General features: G+C 62.9%; 3 protein-coding genes and 1 long non-coding RNA gene across 5 annotated transcripts; 2 read left to right on the top strand and 2 right to left on the bottom strand.

Moving 5' to 3' along the window:
• Positions 1-183: 183 nt before the first annotated feature.
• On the top strand, positions 184-2,525 carry NODAL (nodal growth differentiation factor). The gene is made up of 3 exons (XM_040087793.2): positions 184-448; positions 888-1,657; positions 1,732-2,525. Exons 1-3 carry the CDS (start codon positions 184-186, stop codon positions 1,882-1,884), a joined length of 1,188 nt encoding a protein of 395 aa, XP_039943727.1. The 3' UTR covers positions 1,885-2,525.
• LOC120764062 (uncharacterized) lies at positions 1,795-5,649 on the bottom strand. Its single transcript, XR_005704159.2, has 3 exons — positions 5,392-5,649; positions 3,187-3,678; positions 1,795-2,858 (listed from the first exon to the last, which is right to left on the bottom strand). It is a non-coding gene; the product is annotated as an uncharacterized LOC120764062 (long non-coding RNA).
• Positions 5,650-6,679: 1,030 nt separating this feature from the next.
• On the bottom strand, positions 6,680-12,079 carry EIF4EBP1 (eukaryotic translation initiation factor 4E binding protein 1). Of its 2 annotated transcripts, none has more exons than XM_040087761.2 (3): positions 11,845-12,079; positions 8,152-8,322; positions 6,680-7,011 (listed from the first exon to the last, which is right to left on the bottom strand). In XM_040087761.2, the coding sequence occupies exons 1-3, from the start codon at positions 11,990-11,992 to the stop codon at positions 6,977-6,979; spliced, it is 354 nt and encodes a 117-aa protein (XP_039943695.1). In that variant the 5' UTR covers positions 11,993-12,079; the 3' UTR covers positions 6,680-6,976. The 2 variants fall into 2 exon arrangements, with proteins under 2 accessions (XP_039943695.1, XP_039943696.1); XM_040087762.2 differs by having other exon boundaries at positions 6,680-7,008.
• Positions 12,080-19,232: 7,153 nt separating this feature from the next.
• ADRB3 (adrenoceptor beta 3) lies at positions 19,233-21,444 on the top strand. Its single transcript, XM_040087755.2, has 2 exons — positions 19,233-20,495; positions 21,375-21,444. Exon 1 carries the CDS (start codon positions 19,233-19,235, stop codon positions 20,493-20,495), a length of 1,263 nt encoding a protein of 420 aa, XP_039943689.1. The 3' UTR covers positions 21,375-21,444.
• The last annotated feature ends 1,729 nt before the right edge of the window (positions 21,445-23,173 follow it).

Below are 23,173 nucleotides of genomic sequence, written 5' to 3'. Positions count from 1 at the left end.
AGGGATGGCCGAGAGGTAGATGGGGGTGGAGGGGAGGGAGGACAGAGATAGAGACGGAGGAATGGGAAGAGGGACGGGGAGAAGAGGGGAGGGGGGCTGTCGGGGAGGGGGGTGCCGGGGCCGCCCGGGGCGGCGCTCGGGGCCGCTGTACAAATAGGGCGGCTGCGGGTGGCCCGGGCAGACATGCGGGTCCCGCTGCGCTCCGTGCCCGCGCTGGTGCTGTGCACCCTGACCCTGCTCCGCCTGGGCTGCGCTCCGACCCGGGCACTCACCTGGGCACCGACCGGAGCATCCACCCGGGCACTCACCTGGGCACCCACGCGTGCTCCCGGCCGTGCCCCGGCCCGCTCCCCGCCGCGCTGTCCCCCGCTGATGCTGCAGCTGCTCCGCGCCCCTCCAGCCCCGCTCCGCGCCGCCGCCGCCGCCGCTCTCAGCCTCTCCCCACACGGTGAGTGGGGCCGCGGGCATCCCTGTCCTGGGACCGGCACCGTCCCCGGGACTCGCAGCGACCCCGAGCATCCCTGTCCCGGGACTCGCGCTATTCCCAGGACCGGCTCCGTTCCCGGGCAACCCCGTCCCTGGGATCAGCACCGCCCCTCTTCCCGGGACTGTCGCTGCCCCCGAGCCCCCCTGTCTGGGACCGGCACCATCCCCGGGCCCCGGCACTGTCCCCACGCATCCCTGTCCAGGGATCGCCACCATCCCGATCATCCCTGCTCCCAGCACCAGCCCTGCCTGGGGCTCTCGCTGGCTCTCGGGTGGATCCAGCTGCTTTCTCCCGACCCTCGGGCCCCCACGGCAGGGATGGTTCCCCGGCAGTAGGCGGGGGCACTGTCCCCACCCCCGGCTGTGGCACCACGTCCCCTCACCGTGCCCTTGGCTTCCAGGCTCCCTGCAGAACGGCTCCCGCTGGGCGCTCTCCTTCGACATGTCGTCCCTGTCCAGCAGCCAGGAGGTGAATCTGGCTCAGCTCCGTGTGCTCCTGCCCGGCCTCTCCCGCGCCCACAACGTCTCCCTGGACATCTACCACAGCCAGCGGCGCAGGTGCCGGGGAGATGGGGCCTGCGCCCACCAGCTCTTCCTGGGCACCGTGACTGGCAGCCCCTCTGCCACCCAGGCCTCCTGGAAAGTCTTTGAGGTCACCAACCTGCTGCGGTCCTGGCTGCACCAAGCCGTGGTCGCTGGGCACCGCGGTCCCACGGGAAGGGGGCACTGGGAGGAGGGTGGGTCACCTGCTCCGGCCACCGCTGCCCCGGGGCACACCGGCCACGGGGACCCAGCCCTGCCCCAGGACGTGGCAGACAGAGTCCTGCTGCTCGTCTTCTCCGAGGACAAGTCTCCAGGAGACCACAGCCTCATCAGGACAGCGGAGACCTCCAAGTACATCATGCGTGAGAGCGGCTCGCAGGGCGCGGGGACGCGCCGGCAGCGCAGGAACAGGATGGAGAGGCAAAGGATCAAAGCGAGCGACGCGGCCGCCCCGCGGGAGCAGGGCAGGGCCCTGTGCAGGCGCGTGGACATGATGGTGGATTTCGAGCAGACGGGCTGGGGCAGCTGGATCGTTTACCCCAAGAAGTACAACGCCTACCGCTGCGAAGGGCTGTGCCCCTCGCCCGTGGACGAGACCTTCAAGCCCACCAACCACGCCTACATACAGGTAAGAGGGGTTGCTGCCCCTGCACCCCCTGCCCACAGCAGGGGGACGTTCTGCCCTTCCCGTGTCTCCCACAGAGTTTGCTGCAGCTCTACAAGCCCAACCAGGTGCCGTGTCCCGCCTGCTCCCCAGTCAAGATGAGCCCCCTCTCCATGCTCTACTACGAGAAGGGCGAGATCGTCGTCCGCCACCACGAGGACATGATCATCGAGGAGTGTGGCTGCAACTGAGGCCACCCTGCACCCTGCCAGGAAGGTGCACGTCTGCCCAAAAGCGCCCCGAGGACCAACCCACGAGCACTGCACGCACCAGGGCGTCTCCGAGGCCCACGCTCCTGTGGGATGGACCTGGGGAGGAGCCCGGCAGTTCTGCAGCACTGCACGGCCACAGTGCCTGGCTGGATCCAGGCTCCAAAGGGAAAAGACCGCCGGCCACCTTCCCGTGGCACGAGGGGCTGCTCTGGAGTGGAGGGTGCCCCGAGGAGCTGGTGGCTGCTGTGCCTGGCACACAGGCAGGAGCTGAGGTGCAGGACTGGGGCACAGCAGCGTCGCTCCCTGCCGTGACACGGCTCAGGTGATGTTGCCTTTCCCAGCCAGGGGAATCACCAGGACCCACGGGTCCTCAGGACCCTGCAGTTCCGGCCATGCTGAGCATCCACACCGCCAGGATTTTCAATCTCCCCTGTGGTTTAGGCATTTCTCCTAAGGATTCTATTATATTTCTATTAAAACTATCAGATTTCTATTACAACTCAGACAAGTGAATGTATTACCCGTTGTCCAGAGCCCCGGCTGGCAGATCCAGGGGGGCAGCTGTTACAAACAAGTAACCACAGCTCTGCTCGAGCCTTTTCCCCCTCGCTGGATGGGGTGGTAGCGAAAAGGTCACAGCTGCACAATTCATTGCACAATTCATCAATAAATTATATATTTTAAAAATGCCCATCCGATTCTGCTGATTTTTGCTGTTGATGGTCTGCCAGGGTGTGAGTGTCCCCGGTGTGTCCCCAGCTCCTCCCTGCTCTGGCTGCTCCTGAACCCGGAGCAAGGGGGTCCCTCCAACAGTGCAAAAGACGCTCGAAAGCTCCAAAGCTGTTCCCACCCTGATGAGGGGATGCTCGAGAGCAAGGGACGCACCTGCAGCCGTGGAAGGGGAGGCTAAAGGGATTTTCCTCCTTCCTCGGAGATAAGGGAAGGGCCGCTCCCTGTAAGAGCAGTGAATCCTAAGCCGCGCGGCGCAGGCGACTCCTTTGGGTCACCCATCCAGAGGAGTGAGGGGCTGGGGGCGATGCCCGGCGTCCTGAGCGCCCCGGGGTGACCGTGCCCACCCCCGGCAGCGAGGATCCCTCCCCGGGTCTCAGCCAGCCGCCCCCGCTGCAGCCCCCACCGTGGGGACCCGCTGGTGGCCCCCAGGCTGCAGAGGGGTCGGGCGGGACCAGGAGCGCCGGGTGGCCCCGGTGGCCGCGCAGGACGGGACAGGGGCCACCCCCACCCCGCCCCTCCTGGATCCACATCCCAGCCCAGGCTAATTACCCGCAATCCACATCCCGGCCGGCGGATAAACAAAGCGCGTCTGGTGCTCCCCCGCCGCAGCAGACCCTCCCCGGGGCCGCTGGCATATTCCGACAGCTTTCACACTGGGGCCATCCCGTCATTAGAGGGTCATTTGCAGGAGCTGTCAAGGGTGGGCCGGGGGCGCGGGGCTGACCCCCGGCGGGAGGCAAAGCAGGAACCTGCACATCTGTGCTCTGGGTGACGTAAAATTATATGATTCTGCCTCGTTCTCCACGGTTTTCCTAGTCCTGCTCCTCACAAAGGGTTCCGAAGCAGGAGGATTCGCTCCCCGACGCTGCCCCCCGTGCCCCGCCGGGGCTGTATCTCTGCTATCTGTGCCATCTGTGCCATCTCTGCCTCTCCGTCACACCCGCTTGGAATCCAGCAGCGGGTTCAAAAGCTGTGCCGGGGCAGGCAGCTGCCGTTCCCCGGGAAGAGCAGGGTGGAAAAATAAAGGCCGGGATTCCAGGGCTGTAAGGAAAACATCAAAGTGTGGGCAATGACAATAAAGTCGGGCTTAGGCAAGGATCTGCTGAGAGCTGGGCTCTGCCAGGCTCGGGCTGTGAGGGGGGACCTGAACTGAGCGGGGAGAGCTCTGGCCCTGCTCCTGCCCCGATCTCTATCGGCTGGGGGACACAGGGGGCCCAGACAGGCAGGACAATAAAGGGGGGGACAGCCCCAGTCCTGCCCACCACCCTTCAGCATCTCGGGGCTGGGGAGCCCGCAGGATTCTGCTGCCTTGGCCAGGGGGGACTGCAGGCACAGATCACTTTGGACACTTAAAAAGGAAAAAAGAGAGAACAAACAGACCGAGGGGTCACCGAGGGTGATATTTGTACAAATGGTGCCTTAAAGCACGAGCTGGGTTGGGCAGGTGGCGTTTGTCCCATGACTGGGACACAGAGCAGGACACAGGGACACGGAGCAGGACACAGAGGTGTGGGGCAGGACAGCGGGTGTGCCTGCTCGGGACAAAAAGGGGCTGGGATGGGAAATGCGACGGCAAAGACAACTTGTCCCTGGACCTCCCCGGAGCATCCCAGCTGTGCCTCAGCCACCCACGACTGCCTCCTCCCCTCCCTCCCTCCCACTGTGCACAACCGGGCTCAGCCCGTGCAAAAAGCAGCTCCTCGGCCTGGGAGCGCAAGCGCTGGGTGAGGAACAGCCCCTGGGCAAGCAGGGATGAGCCCTGGAATGCTGAGCTGCTCCTTGCAAGGCTCAGGAGAGCTTGGAGAGCTGCAAGCACGAATGCATGCAAGAGATGGATCTAAAACTGTCTGTCTGAAGGACGCAGCAGCTGGGATGTGAGGGAGGGGGTGAAGGACCAGAGCAGGGGGATGCTGAGACCACTTGGTCCCACACCACGGGTGAAAAGGTTTAGGAAATGGGCTTAGGACAAATTGCACCAGAGCAGATGTCCACGAGTACGGCATCACCTCACAGGGCCACCGCGGTGGTCACGGCTCTCTCTGCCCCCCACAACGGCCCTGATGTGCCCATGGCCCCAGGGCCCTGCTCTGAGAACCCAGCAGGACCCCTGGTCACACCTGGCCAGGTGTTTCACAGGGTTTCCTCCTTCCCTCCAAATTATCAGCGTTGGAGGCACCTGGTGCTTTGATGCTCCCCCCCGATCTGCATAAGCCGCAGATACCGATGCAAAGCTGCCAAAGCTGGGGGGGACAGACAAAGCACTTAACACCTCCAGCACGTGTTACCTCTCCTACAGGTGGGAGGGAACGGCATTTAGGAGCATTACCTGCAATACCTGGCACCCCCAAATCCAGGCAGCCACTTTTGTACCAACACCAAAGCCCAACACCGCGAGCCTCCTGCTCCTGCAACAGCCGCGGCTGTCGAGGCTGGAATCAGCTCGTTTCCCCCCAAAACTGCCTGGATGTGCAGCCCTCAGCTCGGGATGGCACCTCCAGGGGATCCCAGGGTCACCAGCACCACACCTCCCCCCAAAACCACAGTGCTGGGGGACAGCAGGGCACTGCCCGGACACACAGGTCAGGGGAGGGTGACACCCAGTCCTGCAGAGGTGCCTGTCCAGGAAACCTGCTCACCAGGGCTTCACTGTAAACCTGCTCACCAGGGCTTCCAACTCAATCCAACCCTCCCACTGCAAACCTGCTCACCAGGGCTTCCAACTCAATCCAACCCTCCCACTGCAAACCTGCTCACCAGAGCTGCCACCAGTCCAACCCTTCCACTGCAAACCCACACTGCAGCAGTAATTCCTGGCGTTTGGGATGGGTCAGAGCAGGAGAACGAGCCCCAGCACAGGGATTCAGTCCCTGCAAACCCTGCCCAGCCTGTCACGGCCATTTCAGCCTTCCCCTGGTTAGGGGAACTTTGGGGAAATTACCAGCAACATGGGAAGTTTTCCTAAACCAAAAGCTGCAGCTGCACCATGGTCCAGCAGTGCCCTTTTAAACCAAACCCAACAATTTAGCACAGAAAAAAGTCCCAGCGGCAGCAGCTCCTCTCTAAACCTTCCTCAGAACCCAACTGGTGCAGCTGAGACTGATAAAGTCGCACCTGAGGGCAATAAATTTGGATTTGTTCCCATTAAGGTTTCAGAGAAACCCTTAAATCTTATCTTGGAGAAATGCAGGTTTATCTGCAGCAATTGCTTTGTTCTGTTATTCATTATTGAGGGTTTGCATATCATAATGTCACCGCTGAGCTTCATTAGCAGATATTTAAATGCTATCTACCAAAGCTGATTTGCACAGACACTTCTTGTGGTTTGGGAAGTCTGAAGTCCAGGCTCTGCCCCACAGGGATTCTCCTCCTTTGAGGTGCCTCCACGCCCCCAGCAGTAACACAGCAGTGTCTCACAGACTGTCCAGGCCACACTTATCAAACCTCACTGAGCCTAAAAATGAAGATATTTGCTCTGGAGACCCAATCTGAACCTCCCCACAGCAAAATTAACTTTCTCTGATGAAAATTCCCATCTCAAATGCAGACAGACTTTGTTTCTGACTCCCCGTGAAGCTCTCTTCCCCAAAGCTCTTCTTCCTGCCCACCACACGATGAAGAAGAGGAGCAAGGGTAAAGCAGCACGGAAATTTCACCGTGGATCACAAACCCAGGCAGGCAGATGCCAGGAAGAAGGAAGTGCAGTGGTGAAGCTGAAGGCTCCTTCCCCTCCCTGGCAGGGCAGAAGGGGGCACAGCCAGGAACCCTCCAAGTGCCTCCAGTGAACCCATCCCAAACATTCCCACCTGCAGCCTGAGCCTGGCCCCGCCAGGCAAAGGAACACAGCTTGTGGCAGAACCTCCTGGAAGCACCTGGTTTTTGTCACTATTCTGGGAGCAGACCTGTCAGACCAAAACTTCCCCAGGGCCCAGGGGGGACCAGGGACGTTTGGCCCAGCCCCACCAGCTCAGGGGCACCGTTCTGATGCCTCAGGTCAGTGGTTTCTTGCTGGAATAAGGGACAGAAGCCACATTTATTGCATTCATCTCCACACCAGGAGACTCCACGTGATTTTTATTTCTCCCTTATATTGCTTTTCTGTAACTGTTACAGTATTAAAATGATTAACAAAAGCATAAAACTGGAACCAAGGGGGAGAGCGTCTCCTCCCGCATCCCGAGACCCGGCCCCTGGAACAGGACACGCTCTGCTCTCCCGAGGGGATCTGCCTCTCCCAGGAGCAGGAAGGCACTCAAGGCGTGGCTGCTGTGAGCCTGGCTGGTGGGAATCCTCAAGACGAGTCCTGGTGCTTCACTGGGTCAGCACTCTCCGGGCAGGTGCGTTAGATGTCCATGTCGAACTGCTCCTCCTCACCTGCTGGGAGGGACAAAAGCACAGTTGAGTCCCCAGAGTTCCACATCAAATGCCAAGGATTTTATTGAAGGGGCAGCTGGCAGCTGTGTTTCAGAAATGGGGTCGTTTGGGCTAAAAACCTGAGTTCAGGCATCAGGGTTGGTGTGAAAATCATCTTGTGAAGCTCTGGTAAAGGTGTCAGCGCTGGGGGATCTCCCTCAGACACACCAGAGCAGAGGCACAGAAAATGCCCTTTAAATAATTCATTCTTACCCCTGGATTTCCTTGTAACGAGGAATGTAAAGAGCCACAGTGAGGACAGCTCCTGGTGCGAACCCAACCAGGCACATTCCACACTGGTTATCCCAGGGGCTGCTCCCACAGCCTGACAGGAGCCAGCCAGGAGCTACTCCTGAGCACTGGGATCCTCTGGGGAGCCACAAGCCAGCACCCAGCCTGCATTTCAGGGTGCCAGGGAGTCCCGTGAGCCACCGCGGCTCACACCAGTGTGTCAGGAGTGAGGCAGCCCCGACTCTGAGGTTTGACTTGGAGCGAGCACACAAGAGCCTTCAGATCTTTATTTTTAGAGAAGATAAATGCACTTGGTAGGTTCAGGTTGCTTCAAGAAACAACCTCAAATAACTTTAAAAACAATTCTCCAAGGGCAACGTTGGCTCGTGTTGCTGCAGCAGGGCCCCAGTGAAGTGTCCCTGTCACAAAACGGGGTCAGAAACAGGCAGGAGGAATTTACAACTCAGGCTGATATTAAAAACCCAAGTAAATCCTGCTCTGAATTGCAACTTGAAACTCCAAGCAGCTGCAGCATGGCCCAGCTCAGGGAGAGGCAGCAGCAGCTGCCCCTCTGCACCCCACAGGGCTCCTAACCCAACGGCAGCTTCCCAAATGCTGAATTAATGGGAATTATATCACATTACACCTAATAACTGCAAAAGTCACGTTGCTGGGGCCCACAGCAGGCTCAAACAACTGCGAGAACCTCGTTACCCGGTGACACTCGGCCCGCTCTGACTTTCCAGGAAGTTACTGGAGAATTGACCACAGCGAGAGATTCCTGGGAATCTCCTGGCTCCATCCCAGCCCTGGAATTTCCAGGAAGCGGGAGCGCACCTCGCAGGCCGTCAGGGGTTCACTGCCTGCGCTTACCTGCGCTCACTTTCTCCTCACAGTTTTGGACGTGGTGGTTTTCAAGCTTCAGCTCCTCCACGCTGGGGCTGGTAACGCCTGGAATGTCCGGAAGGTCGGAGGGGGGCGTTTTGGCCACCGGAGAATTGCGGCATTCCATCAAGAACTTGCGGTCATAAATAATCCTGGTACCTGGGGGGGACAGCAGCACGTCAGGCCCAGGGCAGGGCGGGGAACCCGATGGTCTTTAAGGTCCCAACAGCCCAAAACGCTCAGGGATTGGATACTGCAGTGATAACTGGGATGCACTGCTCGGTCCGGGACACCTTTCCAGAATTCCAGGTACGCTGACACCGTACCTGCCACTCAGGCTGAGACATCACAGCCCACACGCTGCCAGGTGCTGCCCAGGGCTCCACAGCCTGCACAGGCGCTGGAAGCAGCAGATCCAGCCCCTTCCACCTGGCTCAAGGGCACGCCAGCCCACAAAGCAAACAGAAAGCTGAATTTGATTTCCACTCGTGACCAGAAGCGGGGCTGAAAGCTGCAGGTGGACACACAGCAGGGGACAGGGCGGGGCAGGGCCGTGTCCCCCCAATTCCCAGTGGGAATTCCTGCATGGACACCTCCCTTGGCAGAGCAGCACCTACACACACCTTGCTCGAGGGTTACACAGATGGTTAATGCTCTAAGGGTTAACCAGGAACCACCCAGCTCCAGCCTACCACACCGAGCCTCCGGGCATGGATTTCTAGGAACACCGCTGAACACCCTGTTCCTCATAAAGGAATTTCATGGAAAAAGCTCAAAAACCACAGGCAGAAAAGGGATCCATCCCTCCAAGCAGCCCACAGCCTTAACCCAGCAAGTGCTGGAGAGCAGCGTTCGCTTCCCCAGAGGAGGCTGCACAGTCCTCGTGCCCTCCCCAAAAGTGTTAACTAAAGTCCACACGTGTGGGCAAACAGCTCCTGCCACCACCTGTCCCGGAACAATCAACTCCCTTCGGTCTGAACACCAGAAGTATAAAACAAACACTTAAACTGACGTGTCCGGGCGTTGTGTTCCAATGCACTTCTGCCAGGGAGCTGTCAAAACACTGAAAAACTTCTCACTGATGCTTCTGAACTCGAGTCGTTTTGGGAGGAGGATCTGACCCAACAGTCGGCTGGCTGGGAGAGGGGTGTTAAATTCCTAGGAAACTCGTGGAGGAGGATGAGGACAGGGATTCCTGGAACTGCAGCCCGTGTACCATCCCTGGGAGCACAGAGCTTCCATGTTCCTCCACCAGCCCCATTCCCAGAGCTCTGAAAAGCCAGGGGCCTGTGGATAGCTGGAGCTGGATAGCCTGGGCAGGACAGGCTGGGCAGGACACAGAGCCTGGGCAGGACATCGAGCCTGGGCAGGACATCGAGCCTGGGCAGGACACAGAGCCTGGGCAGGACACAGAGCCTGGGCAGCACACCCAGCCTGGGCAGCACACCCAGCCTGGGCAGCACACCCAGCCTGGGCTGGCACCAACGGGCTCCTTCTCACACCCAGAGCCACGTTCCAGCAGTTCCTGGTGCTGTCAGGGAGGTCAGGGTGTACTCAGCAGGAAAACCCACACACCGCAGGAAGCTCTGCTCCTGCAAGCCCCACAAGGGACACACAGCCCGTGTGAAGGCAGACAGACACACAGACACACAGCCCGTGTGAAGGCAGACAGACACACAGACACAGAGCCCGTGTGAAGGCAGACAGACACACAGACACACAGCCCGTGTGAAGGCAGACAGACACACAGACACACAGCTGTGTGAAGACACACAGACACACAGACACACAGCCCTGTGTGAAGGCAGACAGACACACAGACACACAGCCCCGTGTGAAGGCAGACACACAGACACACAGCTGTGTGAAGGCTGACAGACACACAGACACACAGCCCGTGTGAAGGCTGACAGACACACAGACACACAGCCCGTGTGAAGGCAGACAGACACACAGACACACAGCTGTGTGAAGGCAGACACACAGACACACAGACACACAGCTGTGTGAAGGCTGACAGACACACAGACACACAGCCCGTGTGAAGGCTGACAGACACACAGCTGTGTGAAGACAGACAGACACACAGACACACAGCCCGTGTGAAGGCAGACAGACACACAGCCCGTGTGAAGGCAGGTAGACAGACACACAGACACGCAGACACACAGCCCGTGTGCCCGTCCTCGGGCAGCTCCGGATCCTCCCTGCGCTCAGCACCGGGGCAGGGCCGGGCAGCACACGGTGTCCCCAAACACGGTGTCCCCAAACACGGTGTCCCCGGGCAGGCTGGGACAGGTGGGCACACCCCGGTTTATGGCCCAGCTTCTCCTCCCCTGCAGACACCCAGGAACTCCCCGGGGACAAAGGGCTGACAGCCCCGCAGGGCTCATTACTGCGTGCCGCTAATTGCTCATCTCTGCTGTTACTCGTGGCTGGAGGAGTCTCCCACACCTCCACACGATTCCTGCAGGTGCTGTCGGAGCTCTCAGCAATTTGCTGCTTTCAGAGGTCAAACAAACCCCAAACCTCAGCTTTTCTGCACACCCCAGCCCCGGTGAGTCAGCAGTGTCACTTCCCCTTCTCTCCGAATTTTAACCCCTGGAATTCTGCGGTAGATCCGAGGGACCAACAAACCCTCCGTCTCCTCCCGCAGTTTGTTCCTTTGGCTTCTCCAGTGCTGCTGCTCACACCCGTCCGGACCGGGCTGCAGAGATCTGCAGAGGCACTGGGGGAAACTCTACAAGGTGTGGGCAAAACATCACTGCCCTCACTGGCTGAGGGGCAGCAGAGGAATTCCCCACACTGACCCTGTGCCATCACCTGGAACTGCGGCCACTCCTCTCGGGGCCAAACTGCCACAAATGAGCACCCAAGGAGGAGATGGGGACCCCAAACCTCTCTGACAGAGGGACCCTAAGCAGGATCGGTTTATTACTCTTACTTGATGATCAAATCCCTAGATTACTCTCCTGGCAGCTCTGAGGCTGCCCAGGACCTCTCAGCAGACAAAGAGGGAACGAGCTCATGGCATGTTTGCAGCAGCAAAGTACTGTGCCTCCAGAATCTGGAGAATTTGGGATCAGAAATAAAGAAAAAGGGCCCCGGGGTTTGCTGACTGCCAGAGAAAACAGCAAATATTAGAGATTAGAATTAATCAGTAACCACGGGGAGGCCGAGGCTGCTCTCTGGGAGGCTCCCGAAGCGCTGCCGTGTGTTCTAGCACGGACAGCGGGGCAGGCGCTGCCCTGCTGCCCCCGCCGCCCCAAACCTCCGCCGAGTCCCGGGACCAGGGGGAGAGCGCTCCCCGTTCTCCTCCCGGGACCAGGGGGGAAGCGCTCCCCGTTCTCCTCCCGGGACCAGGGGGGAGCGCTCCCCGTTCTCCTCCGGGGACCAGGGAGGAGCGCTCCCCGTTCTCCTCCCGGGACCAGGGGGGAGCGCTCCCCGTTCTCCTCCGGGGACCAGGGAGGAGCGCTCCCCGTTCTCCTCCCGGGACCAGGGCGGAGCGCTCCCCGTTCTCCTCCCGGGACCGGGGGGGAGCGCTCCCCGTTCTCCTCCCGGGACCAGGGCGGAGCGCTCCCCGTTCTCCTCCCGGGACCAGGGCGGAGCGCTCCCCCTCCCCTGCAATCCCTTGCCCCAGGCCTCCCTCCCCGCTCTCCGCCCGCCCGGCCCGGCGCTCACCGCCCGGCGTGGTCCCGAACACGGTGCCCCCCGGCGTGGTGCTGTAGTCGCCGGGCGGCAGCGGGGCCCCGTCGGGCAGGGCGAGGCACTTTCCGGGGCCCGGGATGTCGCGGCTGGGCGTCTGCCCCTGGCAGCAGCGGCCCGACATGACGGGACCGGCACCGGCACCGGGAGCAGGACCGGCACCGGGAGCAGGACCGGCACCGGGAGCAGGACCGGCGCTGCCGCCGCCGCCGCTTCCGGCCCGGGCCACGGCGCTTCCGCCGCGGGAACGGGAACGGGAACGGGCCGGGGCGGGGCGGGGCCGGGGCGGGGCCCACGCAGAGAGTGGGCGGGGTTTAACGGGAGCGGGCGGGGTTATGCAAATAGTATGAGCCCCCCCGTGCGGGGGCGGGGTTTAGCCCGGGCAGGGCGGGGCTTAGCGTTAAATGGGCGGGGTCTGTGTGGGACGCCCAACGGGTCCCGTTTCCCCCCCCCCTTTCCCCCCCCCTTTTCCCCCCCTCTTTTCCCCCCCTTTTTCCCCCTTTGTCTCCCCTTTTTTCCCCCGAGACACCCCCTGCCTGTGCCCCCCGGTTTCGGGGTCGCGCTTCCCCGTTCCCTTCTCCACGCGGGTCCCCACGGGGCGCTCGGGGGCGTTGGCAGCGCTGCCCCTTCGTGCCCTCCCCTGCCCACGCTGGGGGGCCGCCCTGGGAGGTCCCGTGGGAACGCTGGGGGACAGATGTCGGCCCGGCTGGGCGGCAGACCCGGTCCCAAATGGCGCTGCCTCCCCCGAGGGGCCGCGAACAAACGCGGGAGGAGCCGGGGGGGGGCCACACACGGATCCGGCGCCCCCCGCGCCGCGTCCCCGGGGATGCTCGGGTGGGGCTGCCCGCGACTTGAGCTGCGGCAAAATAGGGTTTGTCTTAATACTTTATTAAAGAAAAGGTTTCAAGAGACGCTGAAGTGCGGCGGGAGGGGCGCAGGGTCCGCTGGGCGGGACCCCTGGGCTGGGCCGGGATGAAATCCTGGCATGAAGCTCCTCCGAGCATCCTTGGGGCCACCCCGCTCACGAGCGGCCTGTAGTAAAAGCCCTTCATCCCTGCCCTGCTCCCGCGGGGCTCCGCGGACACCGCTCCGGTGCTGACCTCTGCCGACGGCCGCGGGGCCGGGGGCCGGGCTGCGCTCCAGCGCAGACGCCAGCAGATGCCAGCAGCATTTCGGCGGCGCTCCGCCGGTGTTGCAGCACCGCGGGGTGACCGAGGCTGGGGCGGTGACTGTCCCCGGGCCGGGACTCCTCTGGTGCGGGCGGCGGTGGGACACGGCCGGCCCCGGCCTGCCCAAACCATCGCCCCGGCTCCGACAGATGGAGCTCGGCAGCCGCGCACGGCTCCGGACCCCGGGCCAGGGCCGAGCTCATCCCCGCGAGCCTCGGTCCCGCCCTGGGGTGCTGCGGGTCCCCGGGGGATCCCTGAGCATTTTCTACGGGGCAGCGTTTGGGTGTCCAGGGCAGCGGCGTCCTGCCAGGCTGGGGTATGGACAGGGGTGGCTCTGCCCCCAAGGCCCTGTGGGACCCCGGGCAGGCTGCGGTACCCCAAGAACCCCCAGGAGCCCCGGGCAGGCTGCGGTACCCCAAAAACCCCCAGGAGCCCCGGGCAGGCTGTGGTGCCAGGCAGGCAGCCCTCGCCCTGTGCCAGCTGCTGAATCGATCAGTGGGCACTGGGGCAGGAAAATAACATTTCCGTCATGGAATGACATCAGCCGTGACCCCCAACCCAGAGAGGCGGCCAATGCCATTTCCTCCTCCTCCTGCTGCCGGAGGATGGACCGTTCTGGGGTCAGGGACCGGGGGAAGGTCGGGGTTTAAGGGCACATCCTGGCTGGGGCAGAGCGGGGCCAGCCCTACACGGTGTCACCGTCCCAGAGCCCGCGGGCGCTCCTGGCAGCGCACGGGGGACAGGACAGGGATACCCCTGCCCCTGGACGAGAGCTCCCTGCCCGGGAGCTGCCTGCAGGCGGGGAAGAGGCTTTGGGTGCTCTCCCACCACACTACCAGCACCCTCCGATTACAGCGTGTTCCTCTCCAGGGCATTTTATCTGCCCGTTCCACGGGCAGCTCCCGGAGCTGGAAAGCCCTTCGTCATCCTCATGTGACACGAAGTTATCGCATTATTGCCGTCTAAATCGGGAGCTGAAGTGCCTCTCCGAGGTGTCCCTTTCTCCGCCAGCGCCGCCTTTGCTCCTGCCCTGGTTTGAGTCGCTGGGAGCTGAGCAGGGGTGGCTTTGAGGGAAGGACTCGCTCCTCTGGCAGGTCCTGGGATATCAAAGTTTCATAAGCCATGAAATGCCCCTGTCCCTGGTGTGAGAGCAGCCTGGGGACCGCAGCAGGGGCAGCTCCCGCCATCCCCGGCCCCACTTCCAGCAATCCCGACCGGGCTGTGATTACGGGGGGGTTCGCTGAGACAGGAAGCGAATAACCCGAGGGAAGGATAAACTCCTGCCTGGTGGGCTGGCAGCTTTCATCTCGGCCCATCCATCACCCCCCGTCTGTGCGGCTCAGCCGCAGCCCCCCCTGCAGCCCCGGGAAGGGCGGGATGAGGACGGGCCCATCCCAGCGAGGATGTCGCTGTGCCGCGGCATTTCCACCCCGTCCGTGTGTGTTTACATTCCCCTCCGATCGCGGCTGCCGATAAGGACAGGCCCGGACAAAGGCGCATCCCTGCTGCCCGCCCGAGGGCTGTTCGTGCAGATAAAAGTTGCCCCATAAACAAACCCATCCTGCCTTTGGGAAGGGCATCTCCGCTGGCCCCGGCCCTGGGCAGGAAACCCGGAATGGGACGCTCCTGGCATTGCTGGGGGTGCTCAGCACCCCAAAACGCAGCCCTGGGTTATGACCTTTGGGTCCTGCTCTCGAAACAGCCTCTGTGGCATGGGATTCACCGCGGTACCCACGGCCAGAGCCAGAGGGGGAGTGTTTGGCTCCCTCATCCTCATCCTCCTCCTCGTTGCTGTTGGTTTTCCTCCCTGCAGACATCGGGCTGGAGGCGAGCACAGCCCGGTGTCAGCCCCGGGAGGGGCCCTGGGGGCAGGGGAGCAGGGATGGGCGCTGCTGGGCAGCGGGGGCACGGCCGGGAGCTGGCAGAGGGTGCCCAGGCGTGCAGGGGCAGAGGAGGGGCAGGGGGAGGCAGGCGGTGGCGGCTTGGCCGGTGTCCTGTGGTGTGGCTGTGCTGGCAGGTGCCTCCACGTGGGGCTGCTGGCACCGGCTCCCTCATCCCTGCCGGCTCCCCCAAAGCGGGGCTGGACCCTCTCCCTCCCACCCTGCTCCGGGAATCCCACGGCTGGGATGCTCCTATCTCCCTCAGAAAGCCCTGCCTGAAAGCTCATCTCTCTCTGAGGTTATTTCTGTTGTTGATGTTTTTTTCTCGACACTTCCCACAGTTTTTGTGAAATCTGGACCCGTGTTATTGCAAACTTCTCCCTCCTTCCCCCGCCCCAGTTTGCTTTAGCAACAGCTGAAGGAAAACCAGAAACAGTGGGAAAGGAGATGTGAAAACATCTGTGAAACCTTTGCAGTGCTGGTGGCAGCGTGAGGACGGTACTTGCAGCTGCAGGGAGATGGGACCTGTCAGCAAAGAAACCTGCAACGTTTGATGAAAATGTCAGAAATTGGGAATAACTGCTGCAGGCTCTGCCCTGCTGCTGCTGCCGCAGGCTTTCCTCTCAGCAACGAAGGAAATAAACCAGCTTTACAACGGTTTATTTTTTAATTTGAAAACATAATCGCGCCGGGATCCGGGGGGGGCAGGAGCAGGAGCCGGGATTGCCTTCGTGCAGCCTTTGTCACTGGCTGGCTTTCAGGATCCCGGTGCCCCTTTCCCTCATTCTCCCAGCGCTGCCGCGGCCGCAGGAGGAGCTGCGGCCCCGAGGAGCGGCCGTGCCCGCTCTGGGGCTGCCTGCTCTGGGCAGGGCAGGATCCCTGCGCCCGGATCCTCCACCTCCCGTCCTCGGAAGCGATGCCGGCAGCCACAAGCTGCACTCTCCACTGCGGGTTTCCCACACCCTCAGCCCCAGCTCTTCCCCTCGGGAACAGAGTTTTTTATTCTTCTGGCACAGATTTTCCCTTCCTGCCCAAGGCCTGGCTGACAGTGCTGCTGGTCCCAGAGCCGTGCCCGCCTTGGCCGGGGGAGGAGGGTTTATAGGGAGACCTGAGTTTATGTGGAGCTTCCTGCAGGCTTCCTGGGACAGGCAGTACCCAGGGGTTAAAGCTCCATCACAGCCTGTTTATGTGCTGACGAGGAAATGTGATGACAGAGAATCCCAAACAACTTCAAAGCAAGATTTGTGGGTCTGATATGGAAACTATTCTGAAAGTCCAGGAGAGTCTGTCACTTCTGCGGACACACAGCTGGGGCAGGACCATTCCCAAAGCCCGGCCTGGCCCCGTGCCTGCCCCAGCGAGCCCAGAGCTCCCGCCCTGGGCATGGAATTTGGGATATGCTCCTTGGGCCTCTCCTTCTTAGGCAGAGGGAAGAGCATCACGCTGTGCTGTCCGCAGGTGTCTCCCTGGACAGGTGGAGCCCCTTGAGGGTGGGCAGTTGTGGTGCCATCAGCTGCTGGCTGGGGCTGGGCTTGGACCCTCTCTGCCACGGGAAGCTGAGGAAGCAGAACCAGAGGGGCGAGGGGGCCGCTGGTGTCCCCGGTGTCGGCGTGCCACGGGCAGTGACACCACCGCCACTCCGCCGTGTGATGGCTTTATCTCGTGTCCTGCATCGGCGGGTATGCGGCCACGTGCCAGGGAGGGAGCGAGTTCTCAGCTATAAAAAGCTTTTGTTTTATCCAGAGCTGCTACTTGAGCTCTCAGCCCTCGCTCTCTGTGACCAAGAGGAGCCCGTGTGCCCTCAGATGTGTCTGGGATCAGCTCAGGCATCTGTTTCCTCTCTGCAGACACATCCGTGGGCACCAGGAGCTCCACATGCTGCCCAACAAGGAGATGTCTGTTCCCTGCATCCCAGCTCTCCCCGAGCAGGGATCTCCCCTGATTGATTCCGATTCTCTGTGTGTAAAGAAGTATTTTTAAATACCCATTGTTTATTCCGTAGCAGCAGCCAAAGGAGCTGTTCTGATCCATGGCATAAACATATTTTCCCAGAGTTTTCTAAACAGCACTTGACCCGTTGGCCTCCTGTGGCATTTTGCCAGGGCTGGCTCTGCCTCTCCCGCTGGCAGTGGCGTGCAGGTAGAGCCGGGCCAGCGGTCCTGGCCGGCGGCAGGGATGGGAAAGGGAGGAGGATGCTTCCCATGGTGACAGCCCCAGGCTGGACAGGCTCCATCCCTGTGGGGGCTTGGATCGAGGCTCTGGAGCAGCAGGGATGGGGCTGAGGGCTGGGTGCGACCCAGCACCTCTGTGCTTCAGCTTTTCCAGCTGTAAAACTGGGACAAAGATACGGAGCCACGTTACTTCCCCGGCGGTGATGAAAGGCCTGGGACCCTCCCTTCCTCTCCCCAGTCCTGTGTGAGCCCTGGGAACGGTGAGGGCATCCAGCCCTCCTGTCCGGGGCTGGCTCCGATCTGAGTTCCAGAGAGGAGCTGTGGGGATGGGGGCTGGATGCCCCGGGAGCACCTGGCTGTCTGTCCTGCACGGCCAGGAGGGTGAGGAAGGCCAGATAATGCCGTGAGGGACTGTCTGCAGGAAAACAGGTTGTGAAATCCCTAGGGATGAGTCCGGCAGCCCCCTCGGTGTCTGCCCGCTCTGCAGGCAGCTGGGGCTGCCAGGGAAGGGGGGCAGGGGTGGAGGGAGGTGAGGATGGAAAGCGTGGGAAGGGTGGGCAGCCAGCAGCCCCTGGTCACTGCAGGCTGGTGGCAGAGCTGGGCATCCTGTCCCGTGCCAGCCTTTAGTGACTCCGCACAGCCGAGCATAATCCCGCATCCCCCAGGGACATTCCCAGGGGTGCCCTGGCTCTGGTTTTCCTTTCAGACGCAATTCCAGCCCCCTGTGCCGGGGTCCCCTGGAGCCGGGTGTGCTGGGCACATGGCTCCTTCCCTGCACACCCGTGTCTGTGCCTGTGGCCAGCACAAACTGCCCTGTGAACAGAAGCCCCCAGCTCGGTCCCAGCCAGCAGCAAACGCCGGCGCTGGCAGCTGAGTGAGATCCGATCGAACCCTCGGCTGAGGGCTTTGAAAATCCAAAACAGCCTTGTAAATATCAAGCTCGTAAAACCAGGGCTCTGCTCTCGTAGCTTATGAATGGGAAGAAATGCCAGCCAGATCAGTTTTACACATATTTTTTCCGTCTTTGTCAACATTCCCCCATTTGGCCGAAACTTCAAACCGCCACATTTGGAGACTGTCTGTCTTAGAAGTTCCAGTATTTGTATAAATAACTGATAGGGAAAGATGATCCACTCTGGAGTCTGCCCAGGGGCCCTGGGAACTCTGTGGAGCCTCCCAGAGTTTTGGTGGTTCTCCGGTGCCAAGTGTGGGGCAGGAAGTGTGGGTGGGGGTCTCCAAACACCAGCACCCACCCACATTCAGGAAGGAGAGTGAGAAAGTTCTCCTCCATCCACTGGAAGGAGGTTCAGGCAGTAAATATGGAGGGGAAATGGTGGCTGTGGCCCTGGGTGTCATCTTTGGAATCGGGCTGTCCCTTGCCAAGCCCGTGCTGATGTTGGGGCCGGGGGACAACAGAGCTGTCACTGTCCCCACCGGGGGCAGTCTGTCCTGCCCAGGGAGAGTCCGAGCACAGCGAGGGCACACGGAGAGGGGCACGGAGAGGGGCACGGTGAGGGGCACGGAGAGGGGCACGGAGAGGGCAGCACGGTGAGGGCAGCACAGAGAGGGGCACGGAGAGGGGCACGGAGAGGGGCACGGAGAGGGGCACAGGGAGGGGCATGGAATGGGGCACGGAGAGGGCAGCACGGTGAGGGCAGCACGGAGAGGGGCACGGAGAGGGGCACGGAGGGGGCACGGAGAGGGCAGCACGGTGAGGGCAGCACGGAGGGCCGAGGGCTCGCAGAGAAGGAGCGCAGGGAGGGGATGGTGTGCACGGCAGGGTGCGTGGAGAACAGGGACAGATGTGCGGGACCGGGGACCCAGAGAGGGGCTGGAGGGCGCGGTGGGGGATGGAGAGCGCGGAGAAGGGCCGGAGGGCGCGGCGAGGGGCTGAGGCGTCCGGCGGGGATGCCGGGGGGAGCGGGGCGGGCCGGGGCAGCGCGTCCGGGGGGAGGAGGTGCCGCCGCCCGCTCCCCTTCCCTCGCCCTCCGGAGCGGGCAGCCCGGGGCCGCCCCGCGCCTTTAAAGGCTCCTCCTCCGGCGCGGAGGGGACCCGGCCCCGCCGGTCCGCCCCGAGGGCTGCGCCGGGAGCGCGGCGGGGAGCGCACGGCGGGGCGCGGGGCCGCTGCCCCCAGCCCGGCCGAGATGAGCCCCCTCCCCGCGGGCAACGGCAGCGCCTGGGGGGGCTCCGGCAACTGCAGCGGGGCCGGCAGCCTGGGCCGGCAGTGGGTGCTGGGGACCGCCATCGGCCTCACCGTCCTGGTCACCGCGGCCGGTAACTTGCTGGTGATCGCGGCCATCGCCAAGACGCCGCGGCTGCAGACCATGACCAACGTCTTCATCACCTCGCTGGCGTGCGCCGACCTCATCATGGGCTTGCTGGTGGTGCCGCCGGGGGCCACCGTCCTGCTGAGCGGCCACTGGCCCTACGGCACGACGGCGTGCGAGCTGTGGACCTCGCTGGACGTGCTGTGCGTCACGGCCAGCATCGAGACGCTGTGCGCCATCGCCGTGGATCGCTACCTCGCCGTCACGTCCCCGCTGCAGTACGAGGCGCTGGTGACCAAGGGCCGGGCGCGGGCCGTGGTGTGCCTGGTGTGGGCCATCTCTGCCTTCATCTCCTTCCTGCCCATCATGAACCACTGGTGGCGGGACGGGGCGGACGAGCGGGCGGCGCGCTGCTACGACGACCCGCGCTGCTGCGACTTCGTCACCAACGTGACCTACGCCATCATCTCCTCCACCATCTCCTTCTACGTGCCCCTGCTCGTCATGATCTTCGTCTACGTCCGAGTCTTCGCCGTGGCTACGCGGCACGTCCGGCTCATCGGCAAGGACAAGGTGAGGTTCCTGCAGGAGCCCCCCAGCCCCGCGCCCCGGAGCAGCCGGCGCAGGAGACCCTCGCGCCTGCTGGCCATCAAGGAGCACAAGGCGCTCAAAACCCTGGGCATCATCATGGGCGTCTTCACGCTCTGCTGGCTGCCCTTCTTCGTGGCCAACATCATCAAGGTCTTCTGCCGGTCGCTGGTGCCGGACCAGCTCTTTCTCTTCCTCAACTGGCTGGGCTACATCAACTCAGCCTTCAACCCCATCATCTACTGCCGCAGCCCCGACTTCAGGAGCGCCTTCCGCAAGCTGCTGTGCTGCCCGCGCCGCGCCGACCGCCGGCTCCACGCCGTCTCACAGGACCTGCGGCGCTGCCCCCGCGCCTTCAGCCCTCGGGGAAGCCCTGCAGGGGACGGCAAGGCGGCCCCCGGGCGCCCCGGGGAGGACGGCGAGGCTCGGGGCGGCGGCGGCAGAGCAGAGGAGGCTCCTGTGCCCCAGGGCAGCGGCCACCGGCAGCGGCCCCTGGGCGAGTCCCGGCCGCAGGGCGCGCAGACCGCGCTGTGCTCACAGCTGGATGAGTAGGTACCTGCAGGCGTTTGCTCGGGAGGGGCTCGGGGGGGGTCCGGTGCATCCCTTTGGGGTGGCACTGGTGGGGCTGTCAGTGGTGGGACTGTTCTGACAGTGCAGTGCAGAGCCCGGGGTACGCGGGAGAGGCTCTGGGGTGTGGGACTGGGCACCACTGCCCTGTTCCGGTCTCTCCACTGAGCTGCAAAATCGGGGTCCCAACCAGTCCCACTCCAGTCCTCCAGGACCCGGTCTGCTGTTCCTGGGTGGCAAACACGGAAGCAAACCAGCTGAGCAGGAATGTGTCCCAAAGCCTGGGATTTCCCCTTCTCCTCCCGATCCCGCTTTCTGCTGCTGAAGAGGGAAAACGCGGGGACCCCTCCGCAGCGAGGCTCTGCGGCCGCCGTAGCCACCCTGGGCTCCGCAGGTTGCTTTGCCCTCCAGCGGTGTAAATCTGGGAAGGGAATTAAACCCATCCCGTCCGTCCCAGGACGGGAAATGCGCTCCCGGAGCCGGCAGCCCGCGCAGGGCAGGGGGCCGGCAGGGCTGGTGGGGGCTGGCAGGGGTGGCAGCGGTGGCGGGGACACCCATGCTGTGGCTCAGCCCTGCCGGCACCCCGGCACGGATTTACACCTCCAGATTGCAGGGTGGGTGATTCCCACACTGTTTTTTTTAAAATTAGTATGACAGAATTTGAGTTATTCCGGTTACTGTGGATTTTAACCGCGTTTTCCCCCTGACGCCTGAGGGCAGGAGAGGTTTCCTGCCAGGCTGCGCGGCAGCAGGGATGAGCAGATAGAGGTGCCGGAGGTGTTCCCCGGGAAGGATTCACCCATGCTGGGAGCACGGTGGGTGGTGGCAGGGGCTGGGCTCTCACCCCCTGCTCCCCCATTTCAGGTTTGCTGGCGGAGAGACGCCCGCGGGTCCGTCCGACTGACTGAGAGCCGGGAGGAGAGCGTTTCCCGGCCGGGTCAACATCCCTCCGGCCTCTCCTCTGCCCGCCTTGGCCGCCGCCCGCCCCGGGGAGCGCAGCCCGGGGCTGCTGCCCGGCTCCGGGCATGTGAGTGCGGTGTCAGCCCGGCCGCAGCCGCCGACACCTCCCGCTGCCCCCGAGCTTGAACCCCCCTGGGGCCGCTGCCTGGCTGGAGCTGCACGCTCCCGGATCCTGCCGTGCCCGCTGGGGGGTGGCTGCGGGTCCCCGTCCCCAGCCCAGCCTGGCGGGTGACTCTGTGTCACCTCCCACCCTCTCCTTGCAGGGCCGGGGTTGGACGAGCGGCGCCAGGGGTGACGGTGGCGGCGGGACCCTGCAGCGCCCGCACCGACCCCAGGAGGAGGAGGAGGAGGAGGAGGAGGAGGATCCCCTTTGGGACCGCTGGGACAGCACCAGCTCCTCCGTGCCGCTGGTGCTGGAGACCTGGAGCTGGGGAAAAGCTCTGGAGCTGCTCGCCAAGGGGCAGCACAGCCTCAGGGATGTGTGGGCAGGGGACAAACTCCCATCTGGGGGGCTCCTGGCGTGGCTGGCAGTGGGATGTGGAGACTGCCGGCTCTGCCTTCCTGAAGGACAAAGGACCCTGTCTCGCGAGGCTCGGCCAGTTTTGGACAGTCTGTTGAGAAGGAGAGAGGAGCCTCCTGCAGGCTCAAGCCCTTCCCAGGATTTCCATGCCTGCCCCAGCTGCTGCATTCCAGGCCGGGTGCAATTCCAGGAGCTGCAGTGATGCCTTCAGAGAAGGAAAAGCTCAGGGGAATGAGGGGAGCTCCGAGCACGGAGGACTTCCAAAAGCAGGGAATTGGGACCTTGTCAGATCTCTTGGCAGTTTCTCCCTCTCGTCTGGGACAGATGTCTGTGCCCACGGGCAGTGCCCGCACCACTCGGGGATGGGAGGTGGATCCTCGTCTCATCCTCATCTCACACGTGTGCAGACGTGCCCTGCTCGCTCTGCCCTGTCACACAGCACCTTTGGGCACGAGTTGGTGTCGATCTGTTCGGTGACTGTACGGGTTCTGTCCTGGTCTGTGTCGCCCCTGCTGTGTGAAATAAACCTCTGGATCTCTGTGGTGCCTCCGAATCTGTCCCGAGCAGAGGGTGCTGCTCCCTGTGCTGTTCCCAAGTGGGGTTTGGGGGGTTCATCCTTGCTCCCGGGGCTGTGGGTAGCAGGGAAAGCCGGGCTCTGGGCGCGCCCTGGTGCCCCATGCTCCCACACCCCACAGAGGGCAGGCAGAGCTGTCAGAGGTGCCCAGTGCCACCTCCTGGTGCCAGGGAAATCCCAGCTCCTGCTCAGGAACCAGGCCTGGGGTGCTGCAGGGTCTCCCCCGCTGGGATGGTTCCTTGTTTTGCTTTTCACACCCTGCGATGGTGAAATCACTGAATAAAGAGAAGAAGTGCAGCTCGGGGGCGTTCCCAGTTCAGAGCCTCAGGCCCGGGTCTGGTGATGCTGGGGGCTCATCCCGGATCCCGGCAGCTGACCCTGAGCACAGGCAGGTCCAGCGTGTCCCCACGTGTCCCCACGGGCTCCTCCTGCACTCAGGGACACGGCCCAGCCCCGGAGCTGCTCGCTGGGCCGCGGGGGCCCTGTGTTAATGGGTGATTTCCCTGCGGGGGAGGGCAGGCTGCGATGGCTCAGGGTCTCGGGGAACAGCGGCCCCAGGGCCCGGTGGCCTCGCTGGCAGTGCTGGTGGCCTGGTCTCTAATCAAGCTG

The sequence above is a fragment of the Hirundo rustica genome, chromosome 28, assembly GCF_015227805.2.
Source record: "Hirundo rustica isolate bHirRus1 chromosome 28, bHirRus1.pri.v3, whole genome shotgun sequence".
NCBI classification, from domain to species: Eukaryota; Metazoa; Chordata; class Aves; order Passeriformes; family Hirundinidae; genus Hirundo; species Hirundo rustica.
The sequence above is the reverse complement of the archived record's forward strand: the minus strand, read 5'-3'. Positions and strand labels throughout refer to the sequence as shown.